Genomic DNA, 25836 nt, shown 5'->3' on the forward strand with positions numbered 1-25836 from the left:
TTTTGAAGATTTCTGATTATTTTACTAGATGTTATGAGATTTTGATCAAGTAGCTTTGGTATTTTTGATCGAAGGTTTTCTTACTCAATATTTTTATGGACATTGCAATTTGAACTTATAATCTAAAGAACATTAGATAATATATAAAGTAAGTAACCGCACAATGCTTTAAGACTGGGGTTCTCAACTGCTGGTCCGTGCGTAAGTCTGCCTTTACGAACAAACGATAACAGAAACGCCTTCAGAATACGTAAGAGCGTTTAAAACCAGTGCAGATAAGACAAATTTGCTCATTTTTAACCCCCGACGCAAAAAGAGGGGTGTTATAAGTTTGACCGCGATGTGCGTCTGTCTGTCTGTGTGTCTATCTGTGGCATTGTAGCTCTTAAACAGGTGGACCGATTTGAATGCGGTATTTTTTTATTTTAAATCTGGTTTTCTAGTCTAAAGTCTGAGTTTTGAGACATAGGAAGGAAAACCAGCATCCTTCGCCTTGATGTTTGATAAGATCACCGCCATTCACGAGAACCACCCCAAGTGAATCTCCAGTCCGTTGGCAATCTTCAAAGAAAACGCACACTTTTTCAAGTTTGTGCGAAGTTTTGCTAGCTCACTAATGGCAATGACATCTCGAAAATTAATTGCTTTTTTCTTCATTTTTTTTTTGTAAACGTTACCAACTGACGTGCCCGCTAAATGCCTCGTCTAGTGCTATGTTTGCTTACAATTATACCCCGTTATCAAGCGGGCAGTTTGGTGGCTACCTAACATTAGTGATGCGCAATGTCAATAAAAAACTTTTTTAATTGAGTGATCAGATAAATTTTGGAGTTCCCACACATAGCTACAATGTTACTTGGATAGTTTGTATTGCACATAGGTAGAGCCACCAAACTGCCCGCTTGGTAACGGGGTATACTTACAAATAATTCATAGACACGTCGGCACCATTAGGAAGTAATCCTATGTTCCGAATTTTCACGATGGGATATCATCATACCATATATATATATACCAATATCCGACACAACGAAGCGTGCATAAATAACATGAGTTTATTTCTAGTGCCGATAGGATATGTCAGACATTTAGCACGCTCCGCTGTGGCAGATATTAAGCACGGTTTCCACCGCGAACGGAGCCGACTCATTAATGACTTAGTTTAGCCACAAAACACAGATAGTTCAGAAGTCAATCTCCTGTATGTACTTCACTTTTCAAACCTACGCTCGGCGGTCGCTCTAAGGTTGTCAACTATAGCTTATCTGCACCAAAAACCTAGCGTAGTAGTGGCACTCGTATCTAGTTGTTTGATTTATTGTTGAGAATGAAACGGGAGGAATGGAAATATAAATTAATAACTAAAATATTTTAATTTTAATGTCATTGTTATATTATAAATTTGTCAGAGAAAATATCTTGCGATGATTTCGTTATTGGCGAAATACACGATTATTTAATTTAAACAACCATCCACTGAACAGTTATAATAACTTTTTTTTGTTGCTCCATTATTGCACAAAAAAGTTCAGAGACGCGTGTCTCAAGCAGATGGCACTCGCGCTCGCACTGGTCCCAACCGGTCCGAGATATCGTGTCCGTGAGCAGTGTCTATGTGTGAGTTGCTCGAGCGCACTTGTATGGAGATTGATTTCTGAACTATCTGTGTTTTGTGGTTTGGCTTTCATCGACCAACTTCATAGAGATTCGGTGTAAATACTCTCATGCAGCCGATCGTTGAACGTTAAACTGAGTCCGTACGGAGTCCGCTCCACGCGCTGTGCAAATTGGACTTCAGTGCTACTGTACGGTCTAGGACTTTTAATTCATGAACCACCACAACCATTTCACAGTAAACGTCATAGTGACATCGCATTAATTAACATGGAAAATCGTAATGAGTTTTCCTTTGAAAAGGTTCCATGGTGGCTCATGAATAGTCCTTGACCGTACACCACAGTTCCGCCGACAAACTAAAGAAGCTTACATTGCGAAGGTGATGCTGCTTCAGGTGGACTTAGAACGGTCTGTACTGCGGATACTTGAAGGCAGCTAGAGATTGGTGTACACCACAGTTCCGTCGGCAAACTATAAAAGCTTACATCGCGAAGGCCGGTTAATGCTGTGGAGTTAGAAGGGTCTGTACTGGGCCGGATACTTGATGGGCAGCTGGAGAGTGGTGGCGCGCGCCAGGTAGCCCCAGCCCAGCTGGGTGTAGGCCTGCACGAGACGCTCGTCCAGCTCGCGCGAGGGGCGCTCCTCTTGCAGCCGCGTTAGCAGCTTGACGGCGCGGCCCCAGTGCTTCAGTGTAAAGCAGTGCCAGATGCCATAGTGGATCGCCTGTGCCAATATAAATATCTAAATATCTTTTTCACTTCTCATGCTCGTAAAGTTCGTGTTTATGCTGTATCTGGGGCGACATAAAATGACTTTTTATGCTCTAGTGCATAAAATAAAATCTTCGTCTAAGGCCAAGGTAATCAAGTGCCAACAGTTACAAACAAAAATGTTTCTACATATATTTTTTAATAATTTTTAATTTATATAAAACTAAAAAACAATTAAATCAATCAAAGTAAATCAGTAAAATAAAAAAAATTAAATTATATAATAATTCATAAAAAATAAAAGGTAGGTACATAGATAGTGAATAATTGTTTCCATTGTTGCTATTTCATTTCCTCGCAATCTAAGTGAAAAGCAGAGTGTAAAATTCGAGCATTAAATCATTTTCCCCTCGAAGTGTCTCCGTACCGGCTCAGATGGCTATATGAACGTCTTGGGTAAAATGGCTCGTTTTATGCTCTTGTTGTACAATCTACTATTTTGTGCGTTAAAATGCCGAAGATTATCCATAGCTTTGGAAGCAAAATAATTCACAATGTATAAAAGTATTTGTCATAGAAAAAGTCTGAGGGATTAGAAAATATTCCTTTAAATAACATCACCGACACCATTGTCAATACGACTGAACTGATAGGTATCGTATAGGAAGTGTAAAGAATGATGCAATATAAAACGTAGAAGCGCTGCCCTCGCGTCAGGTTTTTTACATCAAGACTTAGAAGAGTATATCGGGTACCTTAGCGTCAGTGAGGTCAGTGAACTTGAGCAGGTCTGTCATGTTGGCAGCGAGTTGTCCCAGCAGCTTGTCTTTGGCGGCGGGCGTGTGCGCCAGCGCCTTCAGGCGGCAGAGCGCGGCGCCGCGCCGGCACAGCGCGTCGATCAGGTAGCCGCGCTGTTTCTCGTGCTCCCTGCCGACACAGAAGCATCATCATGTCGGCCTGTGTATGTCCCACTCAGCGGTATTGCGGATATTCGCATCCGCATCCGCAAAAGCGTAGCTACTGCATTAAATTTAACATACTTGTAGGCACAGTTTAGCGACGTCAGCTCATATTGTAGTGCAAATGCACCGACATATGAGCTGACGTGGCTCAGGTGCGCTCCCGGGTGCGGGACGCGCCTTGTAGAGTCAGTCGTTGTGGGAACGTGTTTGTAACCTGTGCTCATTACATTATATAAAAGTGTTAAAGACTTTGGTATTCCATTCACGATGACTCATCCCACCAAAAATCCTACATCCGCATCCGCATAAAATCAATGCTAAGCTGATGCGGATGCGGGTGTCGATCAAGTCGGTACAGGAACGACTTAGCGGCGGCGCGTGTGTACCAATAGGAATTTCGTTACGTTTTTGTGATTCGTCGATCGAGCGCTTACACCTGTTTTGTAGTAATGCGATTAAAGAGTGAAAGATACAAATCGCAAATGTGCGTCATTGCGGGTGTTTCGCTTCGCGTGATTAAAAACAAGGGCACCGCCAACACAGTGTGTTTTTTTTTATGTAATAAATCTTACCGCCTTGTAATGGGTGTGTAATGATTGGTATAACAACTTTTTATATATTTTCACTGGATATAACAACATTTAATATAATTTCATTGTGATATAATCACTGAAGGGACATAATAAACTTTTGGTATAACAAAAATCAGTATAATTTCATGGCGTATAATGTTCAAATAGTATAATACATTTTTGGTATAACGTTTAATGGATATAATGTATTAGTGGTATAATGTTTTGTAAGATATAATGAACAAAGTTATATCTCAAGTATGTTATACGTTATGACTGTTAGATAATATATCTGTTGATAATTATATTACATGAGAATATATCAAATGTTGTTATATCAAAAGTCCATTATATCCTTTAATCGTTATATCCAGTGAAAATATATCAAAACTCTTTATATCGATCGTTACGCACCCCCTTGTAATATCTGTATTCGCATCCGCGGATGTCAAAAATTCAGCATCCGCAACATCCCTGATAATGACTCACTGTTTGATCTTGGTGGCATCTGTGCGCGAATCGTTCTTCATGCCGAGATACGCCAGCAGCTTGTCCTGGTCGATCTGTTTGATCACTTTGTCGGCGACGGCCACGAGCTGCTCGCACCACGCCGCCGTCACGTCCAACTCTTCGTCAGCGTTCGGTAGCCTGACAAAGTATATATTTTAAATATGAATAAGCTCTGTGAGATGTAAGCCTCTTTCATCATCATCGTCACGAGATTTGAGGACACTCTCATCCCTCTCTTTCATCACTTTTGTATTTTCCCCATAAGATCAATGTTGCTACGTCTTTTTATCTCTAAAGGTAATGAGGCTGCTCCTGGATGCGGCGCGATAGAAGGGATCAAGGGAAGAAAGAGACAGCAGTCTTGCTTCTCTTTCTGCTCTAAATACTTGTGTTAGGTTGCTGCATCGCGAGACAACTACGGAAGATAGCCTCTTTGGATAACTTAAAACTGAATAAATTTTGAAGTTTCCAAAAAGAGAATCTATAGAAAATAACCATATAAATTATCGAACCTGTCACAAAATTTTACGAGACAGTTGAGATATGCGACCTGTAACCGAGGACAGCCGGACATATTAATTGTCTCGTTTGTATTCTTAGGGTCAAGGACTTAATGTGTACAAGTTTATACATAGTCACCTATGGTACCTAAATATTTTTTTGCAGAATTAACATGGGCTCGTAATTGATTAAACCTTACTTTAGTTTTTAATTATTTTTAAAGTTTCGAAAAAAAAAAACTGCGACCGACGGACTAACAGACACGCGAGTGATCCTATCTAATAAGACTTGGTTTTTTCACTTTTGAAGCACAAACCCCTGAAAACGAGATTTCTTTTCAACTTATGCACTTACTTTTTGGGATCCGTGGGGGGATCAATACCGTGCAGGTAAGCAATATGCGCGCCCAAGTAACCAGGGAACTTCTCCAACAGCTCCTCATACAGCTGCTCTGATTTGTCGCCCTCTGAAATACAAGTTCATTAGGTCAGTAATATTAAGATGCTTGCCTAAGCCAAATCTCATGATACTAATATATTACACAGGGAGTCTCTGCCCCATGGGGCTATAAATTCAAGGTTCGATTATACTCACAAAATTAAGCTACTTTTGTTTTGTAACAAATATTGATCCACAAAATTTAATTGTTAAATCAGTGTATGGCATGGCGGTGTTATCGCTGTCTCTTGGTACGGGGGCCTTGAAATATTTTCTGACATTTATTTGACTTTTCTAAGATAAACATTCATCAATGTGCCATCAATTTAGTATTGTATTGCATACATTGAAAATTACATGAATTTACATAAAAAAAAATTAACAGTGGTCATATTTTTGAAAAGTATCAGAACAAAAGTAGCTCAGCTATGCGAGTAGAATCAAACCTCCAATTCAAGGCCCCGTGGTCAGAGACATCCCGTATAATATCATATTCTTCGAGCCGCGTCGGTGACTTTAGTTCTTCGGTTAATTTCTTTTTGTATTCAACTATGTGTTCTAGTACCTATCGATATAATTTTGAAAAATAGCAAACGCGTAATTTATTGAATCAGGCTTTGCGAAGGTCCATATCAATGATGTCGCGGGTGAACAAAGAAATTATTTTAGTTCAAATAACAGAAGCGTAGCAAAATGATTTTAAGCAGGTTAGACAACTTACCTAGTTTAGTCAGCCAGTTGGTCATAAACTCTTTGCTAGCTTCCATGTAGTCTTCGTGGGGTTTCGTCTTCTCTTTCTCTCTGTTGTTGTTGGCTCGCTTCGGCGGCTCGCAGACCACGTACTGGAGATCGTAGGAATCAACCTTACGGCCCAGCTCGTCTTTGGCGAAAGTCACTGTGCCAGTCAGCGTGTGCCCTATCGTGAGGTTAGAACGGCTTATTCTGCGAAAGAAACGCAATCATTGGCTTAGGCCAAGGCTTGTGAAAACCACTTTCCCGAATTGTGCAGCGAAAAGTATAATTCCTAAGGCTCAAACCACGCAGAAGAGACGTGGAAAGGGGGCGCGTCGCGGTCGCGACGCACCTTTAATCAGTTTTCATACTAAATGTATAGAAACGTCGTAATCTAAAGCAAACAGAAGAGACGAGAGTATTTCTCAAAAAGTTGTCCAGTCACGAAATTGACAAGAAATCAGTTTTGTCAAGAAATTATTAACACTAAGGGCGAGATCATAAAGCATAAACTGCATAAAACATCCAAAATTTCTTGACGTCAGGAACGTCATGAAATTTTGTGAGAAAAAAATCGCAATTTTGTAACTACATCGAAACTTTCTATTGGAAACTTTATATTGAATACCAAAGATTATCTGACTTTTTATCACCTTTACCACTCTGTTTTTGTATACATTTAAACACAATATTACTTGAGTGCGCGTGTTGCAGCAGCCGCTGAGTCGCGTTGCTCCGAAGACGAATTCGAAGATCGATTTAAGACGTGAGTTATCCGGGTCATTATATTTAATACAATATTACTTATTTTTTGTGTTGAAATAGCGTCAGGGAATATATATAATAATCAAGCCTTATAGGATTGTCAATTGACTATTACAATATCGAGACGGCGGCGAACGCCGTGTGACGTAACTACCGGTTGCGGTGTACGTGGACGGGGTCGTTGGCCAGAGCGTCATTCTACTTCGGGCTGTAGGGACGACAACACCTGGCTAATAATTCTGTCAGTTCGTCTGTCGATTAGCTCTGTACATACTATGATTGCTCTTGTAATTTAATTATTATCGGCTGGTGAAATAATGAAGCTCTCACTCTTGAGTACCTACATCATCAACGCATCCTGACGGCGAGGCGGAAGTACCCTCATTCCATCCATCATCATCATCTCCTCACCAGCGTTTCTCCGAAATATATAAATTTTAATAAGTGGACAACTGAAAATTGAAAATGGACAACTTTTTGTGACATAGTCACGAGGCGGAGACCCAGCGCGGACGTGCGTCTCTCCACCCCTTCCGTGTGTCTTTTCTGTGTGGCTTGCGCCTGAAACAGAGTCCTGTGCTTTTGTGTTGTCAAACGATCAATATTTGTACATAGACATTGCGTCGTCTAAAGTATCAGACCTCGCAACTCTTTTCAAGAAAATCTCGTAACTCCTTTTTATAATACAATTGCCACTTATTATATATTATTTTTTACATTATTCCTAATACTTAATTGTATTAATGTAAAAAACCAAAACAAGAAAAAAAACCTTCATACAAAATTTACCGTGGTGAAGTTCTTTGTGCTTCCTGTAAAATTTGATCTGATAGACTTACGAGGTTTGACACTTTAGTCGACGAATTTGACTTCCATGAGTCGTAGTAATGTTGACTTACTTGTCGGAAGGTACGGGAGCGAAGTAGACGGGCAGAATGCTGCCGCTCGCCACAGGCGCGGAGCTGAACTTCTTGCCACCCGTCAGAGCCTGATAATGCAAGTGTTGAATGATTACGGTCACGAAGTAGCAAAAACAATAATGAATGACACATACACTCATCTTTTTCCTTATTCTTACTGATATAAATGCGAAATTATGTCTGTCTGTTACCTTTTCACACTCAAACCAATTTAGATTAAAGGTATGGAGATAGTTTCAAACGTTGGGAAGAAGGATCCCGGACAATTACATTGTTCCCAGGGATAGCAATAAACGAATAGGGATGTTCACACCACCAATCAATGAGGGCTATCGTTTATTGTCTCACTAGATGGCGCACTGTTGCGTGAGGTTTTTAAGTATGGCTTTCAAAGTCTGTTATTACGGGCGTGAAAACAAAGTTTAGAATAAAATCATATTTAATACACGCTTTTAACCGTACCATAAAAATATCGAGCATGCCACAGTGTTGCATAGTCCCCGTTTTGTTCTTTTTTTTTTATTCCACTGGATGGCAAACGAGCAAGTGGGTCTCCTGATGGTAAGAGATCACCACCGCCCATAAACATCTACAACACCAGGGGTTTTGCAGATGCGTTGCCAACCTAGAGGGCTGAGATGGGATAGTGAGGTGCCAGTAATTTCACCGGCTGTCTTACTCTCCACGCCGAAACACAACAGTGCAAGCACTGCTGATTCACGGCAGGATTTTTTTTTTATTCGACTGGATGGCAAACGAGCAAGTGGGTCTCCTGATGGTAAGAGATCACCACCGCCCATAAACATCTGCAACACCAGGGGTATTAGCGAGCAAGATGGTGGTAGCAATCCGGGCGGACCTTGCACAAGGTCCTACCACCTGCTCTGTTCGCTGTTCGGAAAAAAGGGAGGACACAGGTTTCCGAAAGACAAAACTGTCTCAAGACACAGACATTCATTGCCCCGGAACGCATATTTGCCATAATTAATTCCAGATATTGCAAAATATTCACAAAATTATTCTAATTATAAATAAACCCGCGTAGCTCACCCAAAAACTATGAGATTTGACATTTCGGAGACCTCACGCTACACTAGCGCCTCTAGTGGCGAATTCATACGCGATAGCCCTCATTCTCCCATAGAGGGTGAATGGAAATAGCAACTTATGACGTCACTTGCACACTCAATCAACAAACTATTTATTTGTTTTAAAGCAACAAAAAATCTAATTTTGCAGTTAATCGAAAATTAATCTGGTTTTCAGGGCTAAAATAAAGCGTTTTTTACTGGAGTCGTGTCTTCGAATTATTTCTTAATGGTGTCAACATCCCTATTATACGCAGAGATAGTCGCGAGCTTGTTAGATTATAAAAACACACGTTCGTTTTATTTGGTTAAAACAGTGTGCTCGGGTTAGCATAGACTTTGATATTGAACTTGTAGAGAGTTCGGAATGCGTCAGTATTTTATCTAAAGTTTGTGATATTTGAGCCTGTATGACATAATGCCGGTACAGGATTTATATAAAGGTAAAATATTTAATTGCTAGTTCATTGATTGACCTTCGCTAAATAACCCCTGGATCAATCACTTATTGACCGTCTGACCTGAGCCCTGGTGCAGTAAGCGTCAAGCGTGATCGGCTGAGGCAGCCGCTGCTGTATAGTAACAGGTAATTCCTGCATCTTCTCGAGCAGCGCGCGATTCTCGTGACGCACGTTCAAACGGAGCACGTAGTCGCCTTTCTCCAGCTTCACTGAGTACTGGAACAATAGAGAAAGAAAGAAGATAGATATCATAGTCTTCATTCTTCAAAACAAAGACATGCTTTAGTAACTAAAGAGTAATAAAATTAACAAATCAATACTTAAAATTATTTAAGAAGACATTTATTCACCGTCACAAAGGCACACAAATACAACAGAATTATGGACAAACAACTTTTTCTTGTTTGTTTATTCTGTAACAGAATCTGTTGTCCAAGAGACACTAGTGACAAAGTTTCTTGAAAAAAACTGTTAGTGTGCTTAGGAAATATAGTTCATAAAATAATGGGCTTGTACCAGAGTTGTCCGGGGGACGTAACCATGGCAACGAGATACAATGAAAAAATTTATTGAATATTTCTCGGGACTTAACCACCAACTTTTTATTGTTAAAATTATGTCGACGTTCCGACCACCACGCACTGATGTGAAGTGTAGGATTTCAAAATCATGAACATCACATCGTTCATGACATGAATTCATGTCATGAACGCACTCACCCTTGAAAATGATCTTCCGAAAAGATCGAAACTGGTCGACCCGTTTAATTTCGTAACTTCATAAACCAGCCAGTTTACCTTAGAAGGGTAAGCGTCTCCAACGAACATGAGCTGCTTACAGCTGTTGTACAGCATCCACATCTGCGCTTCGAACTCGGACTCGTACAGCATGTCGCATAGTTGCGAAACGATTGGCGACACCTGACAAAAAACAACGTAAGCTAAGCGAGATAAAGTAAGGGCAATAGACAACAATATTACTAGTTCCAAATTAGAGGGAAAAAATAGAGGGGGAGAGAGGGAGAAGCGGGGTGAGATAGACACTGAGAGAGTCAGACCGAGAAAGAGAGATAGAGATTTTGTAATTCACTCATTCAATGAGGGCTATCGCGAATGAATTCGCCGCTAGAGGCGCCAGTGTAGCGTGAGGTCTCCGAAATGTCAAATCTCATAGTTTTTGGGTGAGCTACGCGGGTTTATTTATAATTAGAATTTTTTTGTGAATATTTTGCATTACCTGAAATTAATTATGGCAAATATGCGTTACGGGGCAATGAATGTCTGTGTTTTGAGACAGTTTTGTCTTTCGGAAACTTTTGTCCTCCCTTTTTTTCCGAACAAAACGGGACTAAGCAACACTGTGGTGGCTGGATATTTTTATGGTACGGTTTTAAGGTGTTTTAAATATGATTTTAATCTAAACTTTGTTTTAACGCCCGTAATAACAGACTCCGAAAGCCACACTTGAAAACCTCACGCAACAGTGCGCCATCTAGTGAGACAAAAAACGATAGCCCTCATTATTTCGTGCCAGCTCTTGTGAATCCATTTTTAAAGTCGAGGGCATAAATATCTATACAGCCATAGTTTCAAATATAGTATGTCCACATCAAATATGGTTAGTGACATAAAGGTGTATAGATATTTAGACGTCTTAGTAACATCCATATATTTATGACGTTGACTGTACCAACAGTCGCTATTCCGAGACTTTATCATTATTCTTAAAAGTGGCACTTCACTTGGTGTTGTGTATTCCCGTTGCGCTATTGACATCTCCATCGCTCATGCTAGAAATGAAATAGTACATCTCTTTCGTACACGCAAATATTTCGGTGAACATGCCAAGTGAAGTGAACATAAAGAAGTGGTGAAACCGATTACGAACGTTAAACAATAATGCCTCGGGTCAACTCCGGTTACAGTACCTGGCCATAAAGATTGCACATCGGTCTTTGGAAAGAGACTCGGCTAATTTCAGCTTCGTAGAGCGTTGTCACACACTACTTATGTGACTTTTGTCAGTCGTTGTACAGGTGCAATAGAGTACGGAGTTACGGACGCATTTAGATGAAAATATATAATAAAGTGTTGTTGAAACCACCCACAACTTTAAATTGTATGATGGCATCTTTAGAAAAAAGAGGGAACTATCCTTTTTCTAGTAGTTGCAACAGCTTTCTATAGATATCCAAAGTTTACTTACATGCCATTAATTTCACGTAAGCTAATGAAGTCCATGAAGGTGCAGTATTTATTTGATATAAAACGTCACTTAATAAATACCATGATTGATGGACGGTCGCCCGGAAATCGTCGTGAACAGCCAACATAGGCTACCCAACGAAGGAAAATCAGGGGAAAAAACTCGTGTATAAGCGAATTTTGGCATAGTTGTAGGGAATGATGTTTTAAACTACATACTGAAAGTACTGATGGGTGGGGGTGGAGCTAACTTGTAAAGGTCCCATTTTTTCCCCCATCACTACTATGTTGTTTAAAACACCATTCCCTACAACTATGCCAAAATTCGCTTACACACGAGTTTTTTCCCCTGAGAGGCAGTTTTTGGTCTTCGTTGGGTAGGCTTGTAGGAGCAGAACATACCTCTGTGGCCTTCGCGACGTGGAAGTTGTACGTGTTGATCAGCTGGTAAATCTGCCGGCTTGGCGGAACCACGTCGCGCGACGTCAGCGGTGACAGCTTCGATTCTGATGGCCTGCGAATTGAAGTTAAGATACACTTCGGTAAAGTCGTTGACCAAGAAATAGAAAAAACAATCTTTATGATCTTTTTTTAAGGAAACAGGTATCCTAAACCCTGGCGTCGCTTTATGTTTTTGAAATAATCATGTATGTAAGGAAGAACATATGTGATTGATCTATCGAAAGCTACTCGAATAGAGAACAAGCAAGCATCTTTTTTTATATTTATAAAAATATATTTTATTGTTGAACAAAGCGAATTATGAATGAATTTTTGATTACCTTAAAAAAACAACGAAAATATGGACGTTTTAAACTGTCCATTAGACAAAGAGATCCGTCATGGAATGACGTTTTAAGCTATGACTACCATAGAAAGTCCATACTAAACGTCATCTTCCTAGAAAGTGATGGAATGCGAGGTTCATTCGCTCATATCTTGCTTATTTTTCAACAAACAATGTTGTAATTTACGTCATTCGCTGCTCAGTTCAAGTTATTCCGATCAGCCTGTCTCATCGACACACCATCTGTTGTTTCCCGCTCCCATAACGTACCTCACAACAGGCTCGCTGTACTTGAGAGTGGCGCTGGGCTGGGCGTCCTGCAGCCTCAGCGCAGTGAGAGTGGTCCCGCGCGGGCCGTCCGACGCGAGCAGGCGCAGCCGCGGCCCGCAGCTGGGCTTGAGGCCGTGCAGCTCTATGCTGTACTCGGTCTCTAGGGAGCCTATGTTGGCCCAGTATTTAGCTATCACTACTTCTAGGGTCACGCCGCCCTGGAAAAATGGAAAAGTTGATAAACAGTGTCTGCCGTTTGCGAGTCGACGGTCCAGTGTCATTTTCTGCCATGCGTTTCACCATAGATGTGCGAGGATGTGTCGCGAGGATATGTTTTCCACGAACCAATAGAAACCGAAGAATTGCGAAACTGAAGTGGCAGAGGGCGGGGCACATTGCTCGCAGGACTGATGGCCGATGGGGTCAGAAGGTTCTCGAATGGCGTCCGCGGACCGGGAGACGAGCTGTCGGTAGGCCTCCAACGAGATGGAGCGACGACTAGGTTAAGATCGCGGGACCGCGGTGGATGCGGAAAGCACACGACCGGTCTGAGTGGTGAGCCTTGGGGAAGGAATATGTCCAGCAGTGGACGTCTTTCGGATGACATGATGATGATGAATAGGAACGCATCATTTACCTATCCTCGCACAGCACATCTCTAGTGGAATCAGGTGAGCGGGGCGAGGCGAGGTAATGAAGCGTTTCTATTGGTTCATGAAAAACACTTTCCTCGCACATCTCTGGTGGACACGGAGCCTAAGAACGGACCTGGTGACAATTTCACTCATTACTTGTAAATTTTAGAATTGCCAGCTGTGCAAATGCGTGAAATAAAAAACAAGACTCGCACTGCAGTTCTTCTACAAGAAAGTCAGATCTCATGTAAAACAGAGTCATTTATTTTTGTTGTTACCTACGTACGTAAGAATTAAAGGTCATGTTGTAAAATTCACAATTTTGACGAATGCCATTTTCATGAGTTCGTGACACATTTAAGAGACATCAAAAAATACACTTGTATATTTAACCTTTTTTGCTAAATTTGTGTGATTTATTTAACACGTCGTAAATTAAGGGTCTGGAAACTTTACATTTTCTGGACACTTCCTGATGGCCGAATATTCTGATACAGTTTTTATAGTTATCTGATAGAAATACAGGATCTCTTAACAAAATAATCGAAAACGACATCAAAATCTACAGCCAATTCATAAAAAAAGTGACCAGAAAAATGAGACGGCCAAAACGCTCAAACAATCGCCCTGTCACGAATAAATAGTAGATTATTGTTCGTGGCCTGGAATAGGCAATTGCTGGCTGAGTATAAAGCCAGCAACGGTGCTATTCTGCCAGACTAGATAATTTTTCTCAAAAATGGTGAATAATTCTGAGAATAGAATAAACTTTTTCTCAAAATTATTGTAAAATTTAATTTTATACCATATTTTCTTATGCTTTCCCGGTTTTTCGTTTTAAAAATAAACTGCAGGTGTATTTTTCCAGAAAACACCACAATCTATCAGAAACAATAGAAAAAGTCCGGAGTTCCAAAAAAATATCTGAATACCGCGGCCATTAGACTGACTGTATACGACTTGTGCCAACATTATGGCCTTTTTAAGTTTTAAAAAAATGGACTGATTGCAGGTCGCGCTAATTATTATTGTCGAGCTACGCGCCGCAATCTTTTTTAACTTTTTAATTTTCGCGGGATCGATAAAAACTAATGCACTCCCTTCTGATATTGTAAAGATAATGTCAACTTTTACGGACTTTTGAGAAAATATATTTCCTTTCATATTTTCTAAAGTTAACAGTAATAAATAAAATAAATAAATAAGATATCTATGGGAACTTGAACCAATTGACCTAGTCCCAAACTAAAAAAGCTTGTCTATTCAAAACTGGCAATAAGGATAAACAACTTATATCAACAACAAGGCGTATGCACTCACCACGACAGCGAACGGGTGCACGGCAGGCCCTTCTGCCGTGACGGAGATCATTTTCTGCGTCTCATGACATCGGCAGCTCTCATGGGGCAGTATCTGCATCGTGTGTATGAGGAAACGGCCGGTCTGCTCCTTGTCTTTAGTTGATAGTTTCAGCACGCCCCATGTGGCTTCCGTTGGCGCTGTCAAGGTATTTGGAGGGTTAACGGATATAGGCTGGGCCGGATTAACCATTAAGCTGCGTCCACATTTGTATCATTTTGTCGTATCGTACTTCCGTCGCGTTGCACCGCCGCGTATCAAGATCGCTAGTGTGGACGCAAAAACAGCGCGAACATGCGGCGCGCCGTACCTGATCGCCCGGGATCGATGTTGATACGCGTATATTATATACCCCGCACACTCGCGATCGGATAAGCGTATTAAGATCGGTAAGTATGGACGAGTTTTGATACTGTATCACGATACGAAGTTATTTGATACGCGATACGCCGTGATCGCTCTCAAGGCGATTTTTCCCCGATCACCAAAGGGGATACGGATAGGGTCAACACTTAATGATACGGCGTTATGATACGATGGTAGTGATACAGTGGACACAGGATACGCGAGCTCGATACGATACGCGTGATCGTGATCGGCAAAACGATACAAATGTTGTTAAAAATAAATACATCTCGTAGAGTTTCTAGCCGGATTCTTCTAAACAGAGGTTTTTCCTCACCGGTAGATTTTCTTTGACACTGATAAGTGCTTGTCATAGCCTAAATTGAATAAAGATATTTTGACTTTGACTTTTATCTGGCACTTCAAGAAACCACCAGGCTGCCACGACTAAAAATTGATATTTCAAACTTACGTATAATAAAATGCCTCTTGATGGTGTGTGGCGCGAACACTGCAGTCTCTGATAGCAGCAGCCCCTTGGAGTCAGGTTGCGCTGTTTCAGCTTGTAGCACCGTGATAGGTATCCTGAACACGGGACCCTTCTCCACGCAGTTGGTGTCGTATGCGTCGATGCTGGAACATGGATGGTGAAAGGTAAATAACCGGCCGAGACGGGGAGTCGAACTCGTGCACATTTAAAACCCAGTATAGTAACCACCAACCCAACTTGGTATAGTGACTGGTACCGACATGATAGTGATTGATACCGTGTACCGACCTCGTAGCGACTGGTACCGACCTCGTAGGATTGTACCGACGGGTGCAGTGACTGGTACCGACCTCGTATGATGGTACGACGTGTACAGTGACTGGTACAGACCTCGTAGTGATTGGTACCGACTTGGTACAGTGACTGGTACCGATCTCGTAGTGATTGGTACCGGACGTGGTACAGTGTCTGGTACCGACCTCGTAGTGATTGGTTCCGAATTGGTACAGTGACTGGTACAGACCTCGTAGTGATTGGTACCGACTTGGTACAGTGACTGGTACCGACCTCGTAGTGATTGGTACCGACGTGGTACAGTGACTGGTACCGACCTCGTAGTGATTGGTACCGACGTGGTACAGTGACTGGTACTGGGTGGTGGGTGGTGTGTGGTACCGACCTGGTGTAGTGCGGCTGCGGCGGCAGCGCGGCGGTGTGCAGGCGCACGGAGACGGGGCGCGGCGTGTTGGCGAGCGACAGGAAGCTCGGCGCCGACACCCACTCGGCGTTGCAGGCGAGAGCGAGGCGCATCCCGAACGAGATCTGGCGCGGGATCAGCGACTTGTCTGCAACGTGCGCCCTATATAGCTTATGGTGTATCTGTTTGTTACATAGCTGCTGGTACATTTGCACTACCGGACTCAAATTTACAGCCAAAGGGCCTCTGATATGATGCAGTCTCTGTTTGTTTGGACAAAACAAACAGAGATGGCATGATGATTGATGAGTGGTGCCAGAGGCTTTAGTTTGCCATCGCAAGTTGCCTAAGCAGAGTAAGGTTGCCTGGAAGAGATCGCTCTTAAGTGATAAGGCCGCCTATTGCTTACCTTGTAATTTTCTCTGTGTATCTGTTTTCTGTATCGCTTACTATTTCTGGTGTACAATAAAGAGTAATTGTATTGTATTGTAAGTTTCTACTATTATTTGTTTTTAAATACAAGTACTTTTTTCCTGGCTGTACTTGCATTGTCTACGTATACCAACCACGTACCACTATATACTTATAACTACTGTATTTTTTTTCAGTTAGGTATATAAATAAGTCTGTTCTCTATGACACTACATTTTGCAAATTTTTCATTATGCTTTACTCCAAATGCAATAGTTGATAAATAAATCATAGTATCAAAAATATGACTAGGTTTAGTTCTACTACCGTCAAATGAGGCTTTCTGTAACAGTCTAGTTGGCGCTACTATCGTTACGTCCGTTTGTCAACTTTGACAATTGCGTCACGCCGTCACGTTTTTGACACCCAATTTCAAGCAAGACTAAAGGTGGGGCCACATGAAATCGCTCGAAGCTCGTCTCCAGTGTCAAATCTGGTCAGGTGACATATAGCGATAAAGCTGAAAATGTTGAGCTTCATCGCTGGAAAAAAAAAACCTCTTCAATTTCGGCAAAAACACTATTTTTTTTTTCATTCACTCCAATTTATTTTATTTGTACCACTGCCACGACTGCAACTAAATGAGATTAAGAAATCAGCTTCCAAGGCCAAGATAATTCCTCCAAGAAGCCAAGAAACGCTACTTATTTTTCACTTTGAAATAGTCGCTTTATCGCTGCAATCGAGCGACGAGCGACTGCATAACCTTTAGGCTTGTTTTACTTAAAGAATGTAAAGCCATGAAATCGCTCGAAGCTCGTCTCCAGGGCAGGTGACGGCGATAAAGCTGAAACGTGAGCCTTTTTATCGCTGCAATCGAGCGACGAAATCAGCCAAGATCAATTGTAGTCGCTGCTGCTCGACGCGGGACTTAACGTTTTGGGGGACCCAATTTTATCGGCCCGTTTTAGGCCCGTTTGTCAACTTTGACACTTGCGTCACGCCGTCGTCACGTTTTTGACAACCAATTGGAAGCAAGACTGACGTCAAACGGAGCTCTCGTACTAACGCCATCTAGCGATATTTCGCCTGTCAAGATCGAAACCCTCATTCTGCTACCGATTATACGCAGAAATGTTGCGAGTTTTTTTTCAATATGTATAGAAAGCTACTATTTACGAATTACGAGTACGTATAGTCAAACTAAGTGTTTAAGATAAAGGAAACATACCATCGAAAACTTTTTGTAAAGCAAAAACAGCGCTTTCCGTACAACTATAAGGTTTCTTTTGCGAACCTATGGATTGAAAATTAAAAATAAACACATGCACAAAAAAACAAACCAATACTTATATTCTGATATTATAATTAAAGACTAAGGGGCTGTTTCACCGTCCACTGATTAGCGTTAACCGACGGTTAAATGTGATGCCGTCTCCGTCTATTAGAACAAAACAAATATATTTTTCAGGTGGTAGGACCTTGTGCAAGGTCCGCCCGGATTGCTACCACCATCTTACTCGCTAATCCTGCCGTGAAGCAGCAGTGCTTGCACTGTTGTGTTTCGGCGTGGAGAGTAAGACAGCCGGTGAAATTACTGGCACTTGAGGTATCCCATCTTAGGCCTCTAGGTTGGCAACGCATCTGCAATACCCCTGGTGTTGCAGATGTTTATGGGCGATGGTGATTTCTTACCATCAGGAGACCCACTTGCTCGTTTGCTATCCAGTCGAATAAAAAAATAAAAAAAATAAAAAACACACCTAACCGCCAATTAACACTTATCAATGGATGATGAAACAGCCCCTATTTTTTTTATAATATTAGTGTATTAAATAAATTGATTAAGTGACTATCTTGCCGACAAACCTAAACTTTTGTAATGTCCATAGTAAAAAAATATTTTTATTATAGTCAACAGCCGTTATGAAGTAAATCCTGACACATTGCAAAACTATGAAGTTTCTGAATATAAACGAAAAATCATAGACAAAGTGCAATGCTTTCTTGTCGCGTGCGACAGAGTAAACTCCAATTCAATAGAATCTGACAATCCTGTAGACACTTCCAGCCTACTAATATAAACACCGGGCTGCCTAAGGCTTTGTGATGCGACTATTATTCTTTTTTGATTCCTTTTAGATGATAATTGCAACAACAGGGACATATATAATCAAGTGTGCCCACGATAGGGTGTCTTAAATATGTAGAAAATTGACAGATTCTATTGAATTGTACTTTAGTAAGTACAGCATTTTTTGCATTGACATTAACAATAATCAGGAACTTGATATTTGTGCAATGTGTCAGGTTTGACTTGTTAGCAGCCGGGCACTATAGTGTTACTGTACTCGTAAAACTTGAAATACTCTCACCTATTAATACTTACTCTCCATGTCGAGATGGTTCTGCAGGAACTGGGGCTGTATGGTGATGCCGATGTCTTTGGGCGTGTCGTTTAGTTTGGGCCGCAGCAGTATTCCCTTGCCGTTGCCAGGCCCGCACTGCACGCTGAATGTGACGTCGCGCTCCGGCTCCTCAGAGTATGTCGTTAGGTGGTCGAATGTCTGGGTAAAAGTAAGCAGCTACTTAATATACTTTTTTTTTTAAAGTAATGAGGGCTATCGCGTATGAATTCGCCACTAGAGGCGCTAGTGTAGCGTGAGGTCTCCGAAATGTCAAATCTCATAGTTTTGGGTGAGCTACGCGGGTTTATTTATAATTATAATAATTTTGTGAATATTTTGCAATATCTGAAATTAATTATGGCAAATATGCGTTCCGGGACAATGAATGTCTGTGTTTTGAGACAGTTTTGTCTTTCGGAAACCTTTGTCCTCCCTTTTTCCGAACAAAACGGGGACTATGCAACACTGTGGCATGCTCGATAATTTTATGGTACGGTTTTAAGGTGTATTAAATATGATTTTAATCTAAACTTTGTTTTCACGCCCGTAATAACAGACTTTGAAAGCCATACTCATTGGGTCAATCAAATTTTTCATGTTTTTTATTCTGCCTCGTTGTCCAAGAGACAACAGTGACAGTTTTAAAAAGACTTTTATAATATATGCTACCTGCTTGTATCTGCGACAAAAATGTAAGCTCAATACATTTTTACTACAGAAAACATGGAAAAGAAACTCATGGTTTTAAACAGTTGTACAGGGGACGTAACCATGGCAACGAGGTACAAGAAAAACTTGATTGGCTCATTAACATCGAAACTTCGTACCTAATCAATCATACATACAAAATTGTAGGTAAAACCAATTAATATTGTCAATAGTCAATAACCGTAGTTCGAGCACTACATTCGTTATATTAATTCGTACCAGCCCTTGTGAATGGACTTATAATAAAGGTACCTTTTCAATGTTTATCAAGCCGCAGCCCTGCGCCCAAGGTTCGACGGTGCTGAGGTAGGTCGCCGAGTTTTCAATAGCCCGCTTTATGGAGTACGGCGAATAGGGCAACTGTTTCGCTTTCAGACCAGATATAAGGGCCGCTGTAAATAAACGGGTTGATATGAGGAAAGAAGCAGTGCAACTTTTGTATCACACCATCACACCAATAAAAAAACGTTTTGTATAGTTTTTTGCCGACTGTACTTTTCTGTTAAATATGTTTGGAGATTGAATGACTCACCCACTATGCCGGCAACGTGAGGGGCGGCCATTGACGTTCCGTTCATAAGCTGTGAGTTTTTCAATGTAAATCTGTAAAGAATAGTTTTTTTACTTTGTCATAAACACAAATGTTACCTGTTATTTTAACAGATATTTGCCTACTCCGTGTCTTATATTATCGCCCTATAGCTGGATACGCGAGCTTTACATTGAAGGAAAATATCGTAAGGAAACCTGTGAAATAATTCTATAGTGAGTGTGAAGTTTCCAACTCGTACAGAACCCGTGTGGGAATCACAGCTCATGTCATCTTATTCTGAGAGGTCTCTATCAGTGCGTATCTAGTCGCATTTTCGCAAATTATAATGCTTGTCAGAATTTTTGTTAGTCATAATTTTGTACCCGCTGAAACTGTAATTTTTCTGAAATTTTTAATGGTCATCCTACAGAAAACTGTTGGTTCGGTTAGTTTTATAACAATTCTGACCAATTAATGTATTCCGAGCATGTATATAGAGCAGTTATAAGCACCTAGTCAAAATCCACGTATTATACTTTATTGAAAATAAGAACTTTTATCGAGAACAGTAGATAGTTAGTAGGGAGGTAAAAAAACCAGGGGGGGGCAGCTGCCCCTCTTTGCTCCCCCCTGGGTACGCCCATGATTCCGAGATTAAAGAGTTATGACAAATAATTCATTACGATTTTCAACAATTATGCAAGCCAATAATGGACCTCTTTAACCACAGGCTAGCATCGGATGCGGGTCGCTTCCAACCGGAACAACTGGAGGTCTATGGGAGACACAGATATAGATAACACTAGATAACGCAAATACCTCAATCTGTATGAAAACCAACCGTATCACTTTTTTAAATCTACTGTGACGTCTCAAGAGCGGATTAGCGATGTGAATTCCCCGATGTCCGCGCAAAATCGATTCAAATGCGCCGCCCGCCCGCGCGGTGGGGCTCGAGTCAGTCACTAGTCATGATTAGACAGTTAGCGGTCAGTCTTTGTATGGGGCCAACCCCGACGTTTGGTCGGGGTACGGACACGCGAAGTAGATGCATTTGCGTAATCTAGTGTAATCTATATCTATGATGGGAGAGGTCATGTCCAACATTGGTCGTCCCCCGACTGATATGATGATGGATGATAAACAAAAGCTTATACCCTAATCATAAGAAAATGTGCACACAACAGCGAGACAGTCGAAACACTCCAATAAGGCTGCGTTTCCACGAAAGATGTGCGAAGAACCTATACCAATGGAAACGCTTCATTTACCTACCCTCGCTTCCTCGCACAGCACATCTCTGGTGGAAACACCCGAGCGGAGCGAGGCGAGGTAAATGAATACTAATCCTGTCTCTTTCACGCAACGCTCAATTACGACATTACTAAAGGGAAAGCTTTATAAAAAGCGCTAAATGATAAGGGTAACCCTTATTAAGGGATCGCAAGGCATATAGGATAGCGGTAAGCAATTGCAAAGGGCTAGGTTATTTTTTGCTAAGTTTTTCGGTAAGGGGTAGTCAAATGAATGGGCTAGCAGTTAAAACTGGAAATTCTTTCAATGGGCTAGCCAGGTTAAAGGGATGCCCATTGAAAGGCTTTTCCCGCGGAAAGCGGTGTCCGGTCCCTGGTGTAAACGGGCTAGCGACTCTTCTGTCTGCGTACCGACCTGGCGACCGAGGCGACGGCGCCGCCGGGCGCGCACGTGGTGACGCCGGGCGCGCCGTCGGCCGCGGGCCCGCGCGAGCTCCAACTGAAGGCGCCGCCCGCCACCTTGGCGCGCATGGAATACGCCGCCGATGTCATGTCCGGGGACACGTAGGCTCCCACACCTGGCAACATGGAACGTTACAGGGGACTGAAGAGATGGGTTGCTCGCACAGATATAGATTACACTAGATAACGCAAACACCTCAATCTGTATTTAAACCAACCGTTTCACTTTTTTATATCTACTGTGACGTCTCAAGAGCGGATTAGCGATGTGAACTCCCCGATGTCCGCGCAAAATCGATTCAAATGCGCCGCCCGGCCTTGCCGTGGAGCTCGAGTCAGTAACTAGTCATGATAAGTCAGTTAGCGGTCAGTCTTTGTATGGGGCCAACCCCGACGTTTGGTCGGGGTTCGGACACGCGAAGTAGATGCATTTGCGTAATCTAGTGTAATCTATATCTGTGGTTGCTCGGAAAAATAATAAACAACTTATTCCCCCCTAGACTTCCTTTTGTCTTTGACTATAATGACAACCGCATGGTCAAGTGGTTAGAGAACCTGACTACGAAGCTTGAGGTCCTGGGTTTGATTCCCAGCTGGGGCAGATATTTGTATGCATAATACAAATGTTTGTTCTTGGGTCTTGGAAGTTTAATATGGTATTTAAGTATGTATTTATCTATATATAAGTATGTTTATCCGTTGCCTAGTATCCATAGTACAAGCTTTGCTTAGTTTGGGACTAGGTCAATTGGTGTTAAGTGTCCCATGATATTTTTTTATTTAATTCATAATGTTCCCATATATCAAATTGCTCACCCTCAACCATTGGCTGGCGGCGCCTTTTGGGAGCGCTGTGAGCATCTTCGTCTTTTTAGTTTAGGGTTACAAAACAAAAACAAAAAACTTTTAGGTCCTTTTTACCACTCTTAATCTTCTTCTATGTACCATCAGCCAAATAAGTGGTCTATAAATTTTTAAACAAGTTCCTATCAAACGAATATGTCGCTAAAGTCGAACTTTCAAGTTGACAGACACGTCTATTGGCATTATTGTTTTATGACATGCAAACGATTATCAACTTTAGGGTGGTAGACCACATATTTGGCTGATGGTACATATACTAGTAAAACTTCATATTCAAGTTGTTATTCTTAAGTTATTGTAATTCTACTTGTCATTTCAAGTGTCTCAAAAACGGCGGAACCGCAACGCAACTCCCTTTCACCTAATCTACCATATCTTTCACCTAATCACCTATCTTCTTGCGGACCGCGACTGTTTTGTAAAATCACTTATTGTGATAGATATCTACCTACAATAGGTACAAAATTATCTTATCTTACAAGGTGCGGCGGCCCGCCTTTATCCATTTTTTGACTATGTGGCCCATGTCTGCCGAACGGTTGCAGACTCCTGCTCCTGATATAAGGTATTTACCGATAAGCACGGGTTGCGCGATGTCGGGCGGCGCGCCGACGGTGCAGAGCGCGGGTCCGTGGTTCCCGGCCGACACCACCCACGACACGCCGTAGCGGTTCACCACCGAGCAGATTATGTCGCCCACGCGGCTGCAATCAACGGGAATATGATCCAACAAATCCCTGGTATGATATCTAATTGAGCCGAAATTTTTGGCATAGGTCGTTTGAATTTGGTGGTCCGGCCAGGAGCGTCTTTGTAGGATTCTCTTCAACAGTCAATGAATTTCATTGACTTAAAACATGGAACAGATAGGTACATAATTTGGATGGCAGTGTATATACAGTAAACCAATATACAGAGAGCGCGCGAGTTGAATGCAGTCGGGGCCCGAGGTGAAGAGCGGGATTTGTTACTTTTACGGGTTTCGAAAAGAGTCTCTCGACGAAACATAGATGTCGCTAGTGCTGCTGCTTAAGTAGCATTGAAGAAATAAGCAACCTGAGATATGTATGCATAGGAAAACTTCGTGTCTAGATTCCTGTCCAGCAGTGGTGGAGGGGTTATAGCACGCAGCACGGATTAATGAGGACCTGGGTTCGATTTCCAGTGCTGGTCTCTTTTTCTGGTTTTTCTGTGCATCCATGTCTGTTTGTATTTTCAATATCATTAATTCTAATAAGGTCGCAACACTATCGCATTTCTGAGCTCTGCATTCAACCCGCGCGCTATCTGCAGTACAGTTAGCAAAAAAATCTTGTATTAAAAATTATACTTAACCAACTCGACTCACCCAGTATTACACCAGTGCGCATGCTCCCCGTAGCTCATATTGATAACATCCACTTTCATCCGTTTGCTGAGCTCCATAACCTTGATGCAGGCGCGTATGAGCGCGGTGCCCGTCTCCATGGAGACCAGGCGGCTGTCCCCAATAGTGAGGGACACTATCTTGGCGCCGGGGGCCACGCCGTTCTTGTCCGGAGCATCGGGGAAGTAGCCGCTCGCTATGGCCGCTACATGAGTTCCGTGAGTTGCTGGGAAGTTTATCGTCATTGATTTATCAAAAAACTGGCTTTTAGCGACAAGCAAAGTGACAAAGTTAAGTACTGAGTAGGTTAACATAAATATGTCTTCAAAAATTAATACGGTATATTAGCATCGAGTTAGTCAGTACTAAATAGTCAGAATTTTGAGTGTCGTCGGTTATATAATTAAAGTCACTTTTATTGTCAACTTAGGTTCTGGAAAATTATGTACGACGGCGAGCAAAGCAAGGTGTTAGCTCAGAACGCGCGAGCCGAGCGAGCGAAGTGACCGCGCGGCAGCAGCGGCCGATTAACTGCCATAACTAAGACCAATTAATAAGGGAGAGATTTATGTTGCTATGCTGAAACATAGAATGCAATTTATAATTTATTGATATGGACCTTCATTGATAGGGCCATATTATAAATAGTCATACATAGGTGGGGGTGGTAATTTTTATAGTAATAATGGTGTGAAGTCTAAAAACTTTCAAAATCGGTGTGCCGTAACTTGTAGCCCTAAAATACCAACTGAACCAATTGATTACTCACAACACATTCCAACAACTTCCAGCGTGCGTCCTTCGTCATGCACATTGATGCTGACAGTCATCTCGTCTATAGGGGTTAGGTGGGAGTGCTCGTGTGTCACACTGTACTCCCCGAGACAGGGCCCCGAGGCCAGGTCCCCAGTCTCCGATGTGTCGATGCATGCTCTGTGGATAGCGTGAAATTGCATGCATGCATAATAATAAATGGAGAAGGAAAATGAAAGTTTTATATACAAACTAACAACTATTAAATAAAAATCTTTCTTAGGGATCCATATTTTATTAAAAGGAAACCTTTAGGATACAGTGATTAAAAAACATATTTTCAACGAATTGCGGTAACCAAAAAACCTGGTATTCAATTTGAGGTTCTTTTATTTTTTATTCGACTGGATGGCAAAGAAACAATTGGGTCTCCTGATGGTAAGAGATCACCACCGCCGATAAACATCTGCAACACCAGGGGTATTGCTGGTGCGTTGCCAACCTAGAGGCCAAAGATGGAATACCTCAAGTGCCAGTAATTTCACCAGTTATCTTACTCTCCATGCCGAAACACAACAATGCAAGCACTGCTGCTGCTGCTTCATGGCAGGATTAGCAAGCAAGATGGTGGTAGCAATCCGGGCGGACCTTGCACAAGGTCCTACCACCTGCAAAAGTTGTCCTAGATACTTGGGTAATTTGGTAATAGCTCTTATAGCACAACCAATAAGAAGAGTATGAAAATTTACAACCATATCTTATTACCTCCACACAGTTCCATCATGGAACAGCACACAGTCATAGGTAGGTCCAAGGTCATTGTACTTCTTCTCGGCTGATTGCAGCACCTCTACCCTGGACTCCAGTTCCTCCTTGAGCAGTTTGTCCTCCAGACTGAGGGTGGGGTTCTTTGATACTGTTGGAAAAATTGTTCATGAGAAAAGGTTTCATGTGGGCTCCTACAAGTTGAATTGAGCACCAGGCCAGACATCTAACGCAGACATGCTTTGTCACAA

The 25836-nt window shown here is 41.8% G+C and overlaps 1 protein-coding gene across 1 annotated transcript in view; it reads right to left on the bottom strand.

The window, feature by feature from the left end:
- TppII (Tripeptidyl-peptidase II) overlaps nucleotides 1-25836 on the bottom strand; it is a 27834-nt gene continuing 1998 nt past the window's right edge. The window contains exons 5-25 of the mRNA XM_074101566.1: nucleotides 25586-25736; nucleotides 24837-25000; nucleotides 24050-24293; nucleotides 23275-23405; nucleotides 21791-21953; nucleotides 20123-20193; nucleotides 19843-19982; nucleotides 18864-19041; nucleotides 16046-16211; nucleotides 15349-15509; nucleotides 14493-14671; nucleotides 12538-12755; nucleotides 11883-11994; nucleotides 10074-10196; nucleotides 9337-9492; nucleotides 7707-7795; nucleotides 6032-6252; nucleotides 5227-5338; nucleotides 4351-4509; nucleotides 3083-3254; nucleotides 1-2340 (exon numbers count right to left, since the gene is read on the bottom strand). Coding sequence (XP_073957667.1) covers nucleotides 2131-2340; nucleotides 3083-3254; nucleotides 4351-4509; nucleotides 5227-5338; nucleotides 6032-6252; nucleotides 7707-7795; nucleotides 9337-9492; nucleotides 10074-10196; nucleotides 11883-11994; nucleotides 12538-12755; nucleotides 14493-14671; nucleotides 15349-15509; nucleotides 16046-16211; nucleotides 18864-19041; nucleotides 19843-19982; nucleotides 20123-20193; nucleotides 21791-21953; nucleotides 23275-23405; nucleotides 24050-24293; nucleotides 24837-25000; nucleotides 25586-25736 — 3320 coding nt within the window. The 3' untranslated portion in view covers nucleotides 1-2130. The remainder of the gene's footprint in view (nucleotides 2341-3082; nucleotides 3255-4350; nucleotides 4510-5226; nucleotides 5339-6031; nucleotides 6253-7706; nucleotides 7796-9336; nucleotides 9493-10073; nucleotides 10197-11882; nucleotides 11995-12537; nucleotides 12756-14492; nucleotides 14672-15348; nucleotides 15510-16045; nucleotides 16212-18863; nucleotides 19042-19842; nucleotides 19983-20122; nucleotides 20194-21790; nucleotides 21954-23274; nucleotides 23406-24049; nucleotides 24294-24836; nucleotides 25001-25585; nucleotides 25737-25836) is intronic.

Source organism: Choristoneura fumiferana, chromosome 18 (genome assembly GCF_025370935.1).
Source record: "Choristoneura fumiferana chromosome 18, NRCan_CFum_1, whole genome shotgun sequence".
NCBI classification, from domain to species: Eukaryota; Metazoa; Arthropoda; class Insecta; order Lepidoptera; family Tortricidae; genus Choristoneura; species Choristoneura fumiferana.